The sequence below is a fragment of the Brassica oleracea genome, unplaced genomic scaffold (genome assembly GCF_000695525.1).
Source record: "Brassica oleracea var. oleracea cultivar TO1000 unplaced genomic scaffold, BOL UnpScaffold00616, whole genome shotgun sequence".
In the NCBI taxonomy this organism is placed as follows: domain Eukaryota; kingdom Viridiplantae; phylum Streptophyta; class Magnoliopsida; order Brassicales; family Brassicaceae; genus Brassica; species Brassica oleracea.
In genome coordinates this window covers 23,843-27,923 of record NW_013617427.1, presented here as the reverse complement: position 1 = coordinate 27,923, position 4,081 = coordinate 23,843, and the positions used below count along the sequence as shown (strand labels likewise).

The 4,081-nt window shown below is 44.5% G+C and overlaps 1 protein-coding gene and 1 pseudogene across 1 annotated transcript; one reads left to right on the top strand and one right to left on the bottom strand.

The window, feature by feature from the left end:
- LOC106319795 overlaps positions 1–741 on the bottom strand; it is a 16,804-nt pseudogene extending 16,063 nt beyond the window's left edge.
- A 5-nt stretch (positions 742–746) lies between these two features.
- Positions 747–3,419, top strand: LOC106319794. The gene is made up of 2 exons (XM_013758190.1): positions 747–1,191; positions 1,396–3,419. Exons 1-2 carry the CDS (start codon positions 747–749, stop codon positions 3,417–3,419), a joined length of 2,469 nt encoding a protein of 822 aa, XP_013613644.1.
- Positions 3,420–4,081: the final 662 nt, after the last annotated feature.

The following is a 4,081-nucleotide window of genomic DNA, read 5'->3' as shown; positions in this document are numbered from 1 at the left end:
ATTTACGAGGAAATAACGAGGAAAAGTTTACGACCATTTTACGAGGAAATCATTTCGTGGTTGTTACGTGTATTTTGCAAGGAAACTCTTTCAAGGTATTTACGTGTAGGTTACGAGGAACTATTTTCGAGGTATTTACGAGGTATTATAGCGACGTCCTTACGTGGAATATTGACGTGGTCTTTACGACGAATCGTCCTACTTCGTCTTTACGACAAAATATATTCCTCGCTAAGTTACGACGAATTAGCGAGGAAATATGTGTTACGACAGACGTGTAACGAGCAAACGCGTTTCCTCGCTAATTCGTCGTAAAGCCTCTTTTACGACGAATTAGCGAGGAAAACCGCCCTCGATAAGATTATATTTTCTGAACGACCCGGTTCTCTAAACCAATTGGTTTAGTTTAAATTGTTTCTAAATCAAATAAAAACCTAGCTGCCCTTTTAATTTCTCAAGTGTGTTATTATATAAAGATATCCTTCTTCTCTTTTTACTTAGCCGTCAACATGAGCGGTGAAAGAAGTCTTCGTCGCTGCCGGTTAACTCCATCTCTCATGAGCTTCATCTCCTCCCCATCTCTCTTGCTCATCACCTGTGTCCTTCTTCTTCTCCTCCCTTTTGTTCATGGGTTGGTGTGTTTGACGACCGAGCATCCACCATCGACGCTGACCACCAGTCGCTACTCTTCACCGCCTGTCCATGGATCACCGCCGCTGAGCCTGTGTCATGGGAAGCCATTGTTGATGTCCCTAGTGGAGTTACAAAGTGGGCCCGGTAGGTGGAGATGTGGGAAAAGACAAACGGAGCCACCGTCATCAACCGTAAGCTTCATGCGTACGGTTAAGTTTACCTTTCTCCTTATGGGTTTGAAGCATCATCTCCCGAAGGCTAGAAATGCTTACAACTCAATTACCATTCTTATTGGCTTGAATGGGTTTGAAGCATCATCTCCCGAAGACATTGGCAATCTCGCAGTATCCCACTTTCAGGAGACTCTAGGACCCACAACACACACAACATCTCCAGCTCTGATCTCGCAGGTGGCTGCTCTGGTGCGCACAGACCGGTTCTCTTGCTCCCCTGAGCAGGCAATCATTCTCTCCAGAATACCATCACCTGAGGACATTACAAAGACCATGTTTAGACTCAACCAGAACAAGAGTCCAGGTCCAGATGGATACACTTCAGGTTTTTATAAAGCAGCTTAGGGAATAATTGGTGAGGAAGTTGTTAGCGCAATAACCTCTTTTTTCTACTCATCAAATCTGCGTAAGGCAACCAACTCTACTATTCTTACCCTACTCCCTAAATTCCCTGGTGCTTCTATTATCAAAGACTACAGACCGATTTCTTGTTGTAACACGCTCTATAAGGTCATTTCTAAGCTCCTAGTTTCCAGACTTAAACCTCTCCTCCCTAATATCATTCTTCCCAATCAAACTGCATTCATTAAAGGGAGACTCCTCATCGAAAACTGCCTTCTTGCAGCAGAGATTGTCTCTGGTTATCACAGGCAAAATGGTCGGAAAAAACTTACCTTGAAGATTGATATTGCCAAGGCCTTTGACTCTGTCAGGTGGGACTTCCTAACTGCCTGTCTTGAAGCGCTAAACCTTCCTGCTGATTACATCACATGGCTACCTTCTTGTTACTCAACTCCAACTTACTCAGTTGGCATCAATGGGAGGCTCCATGGCTACTTCAATGGCACAAGAGGACTCAGGCAGGGTGACCCCCTTTCACCATACCTGTTTGGCATAGTAATGAACACACTCTCTCAGAAACTGAATGAAGCTGCACAGACGGGACGGTTCGGGTTTCACCCTAATTGTCAAGAATCAGGGCTCACACACCTCTGCTTTGCTGACGATATCCTTATTTTCACTGACGGCTCATCCTCGTCTGTCCAAGGAGTTCTCCAAGTTCTAGAAGAGTTCAAAGCCTTCTCAGGTCTGTCAATCAGCGTGGAGAAGTCCTGTTTTTTCTCTAGCGGGTTGACTGAATCAGAAACTTCCACCATAGTCTCTTCCTCTGGAATTCCGCTCGGCTCCCTCCCTGTCCGGTACCTAGGCCTACCTCTCAACTCAAAGAAGCTGTCTCTTGCTAACTCCGAGCCGCTCCTGCAGCAGATCAGAACAAAAATTAGTGCATGGACAACAAAATACTTGTCGTTTGCTGGCAGACAAGTGCCCATCTCAACAGTCATAGCAGGTATTACTAATTTTTGGTGTGGAGCTTTTGAGTTACCTAAAGAATGTATCAGCGCCATAGACAAAATGTGCAACGCTTTCCTCTGGAAAGGCACATTGGAGGGTAAGTATGTGGCTAGAGTGGCATGGGAAAAGGTTACTCAACCGAAACAGAGTGGGGGACTTGGGCTCAGAAACCTCGGGCTCTGGAACCAAACTTGTACCATCAAGCTTCTCTGGCTCCTGCTATTTAAAACAGAATCAATATGGGTTGCTTGGATACATCAAAATGTCATTAAAGATGATAGTATCTGGCAAATGAAGCCAAAGCAGCAGCATACCTGGATCTTCAAGCAAATCTTAGCTCAAAGGCAGACATCAATTCAATGGGTTCAAATAGATCCAGGGAATGGTGTTGATGTCAACTTCTGGTTTGATCCTTGGACAAAGTTTGGTCGACTAATCAAGTTCTTAGGGCCGATGGGACCTCGCCTTACTGGAATTCCTCTCACAACCGCAGTGGCAGAGCTCTGGAGGGATGGCGCTTGGGCTTTACGGTCTGCGCGATCTCATCAAATGGAGGAATTGCTTATATATCTCACAACAATCTCCTTATCTGATTCATCTAGCTTTCCACAATGGCTAATCAATGGCAAGATTCAAACTTCCTTCAAAAGCACCCTCATTTATCATTCGCTAGTGGAGTCACCAACAGTACCTTGGTACCCACTCATCTGGATCAAGAGAGGTATACCTAAACACAAATCACTAGCTTGGCTAATGCTTCTCAACAGGTGCCCTACTAGAGACCGCCTCCTATCTTGGGGTCTCAATACAGATCCGTTATGCCTCCTCTGTAACCAAGACAATGAATCGAGAGATCACATCTACTTCAACTGCTCATACTCCAGTGCTGTCTGGAACCATTTCTCCTCGCGGTTCGCCATCAACTCAGCAACAAACACGTGGGATGACATCACTAACTCTCTACAATCTCAATCCATCTCCAGTAAGCACAAATATCTCTCGATCCTCACTTGGCAGGCGACGGTGTACGATCTGTGGTGGGAAAGGAACGATCGGCTTCACCGAGGGAATCATCGATCAACGGACCTGATCATTGCCAAAATCTCTGCAACGATCAAGAACAAAATCTCTGCACTGCGGCCTCAGAACAATTCCCTTGCTAGCGAACTGATGCAATATTGGTTCCTTCTCTTCCCGTAACTATCTCTCTTTTCGTTGCTGCGTCTGGTTTCTTTGTGACTAGGGTTCCGTCACTTCCGTTTCCTTGCTCTCGTTAGAGTCGCCAGCTGGGCTCTTTTTCTTCTAAGGCCTCATGAAAATGTTGGGCTTTTCTTATGTATTGGGTCCTTTGTTATTTCCTGTGGGCTAAGGTTTCTACTTGGGTTTCTTAAAAAGGCTAGTTATTAAAGTGGGTATTGTAATCACTTTTGCTACAATCATTTATTTTAATGTACAAAATTAGTCAAAAAAAAAAAAAAAAGTTTACCTTTCTGGCTAAGGTGAGGGCTATTCCGTCTAATCCCGTGCTAGTTTAATACTACTATTATGGAAAGTCTAGTTTCGAAAGATGATCCGTCTCTTTGAATCGAGTCTGTTTGAGAGTCTTGTTGGTTTATTATTGTTATTGATTGTTAAATCGGAAATAGGATAATAGAGGATTCAACGGTTGAATGAATTGAGTGATGTTAAAAACTGCTATATATGTATGTATAAATATGTCCGTTGTGGTGATTGCGGGTGCACAAAGACGTTTGTGTAAGCCGCCGACAAGCGGTGTGATTGCGGGTACACAAAGACGTTTGTGTAAGCCGCCGACGAGCAGTGTGATTACGGGTGCACAAAGACGTTTGTGTAAGCCGCCG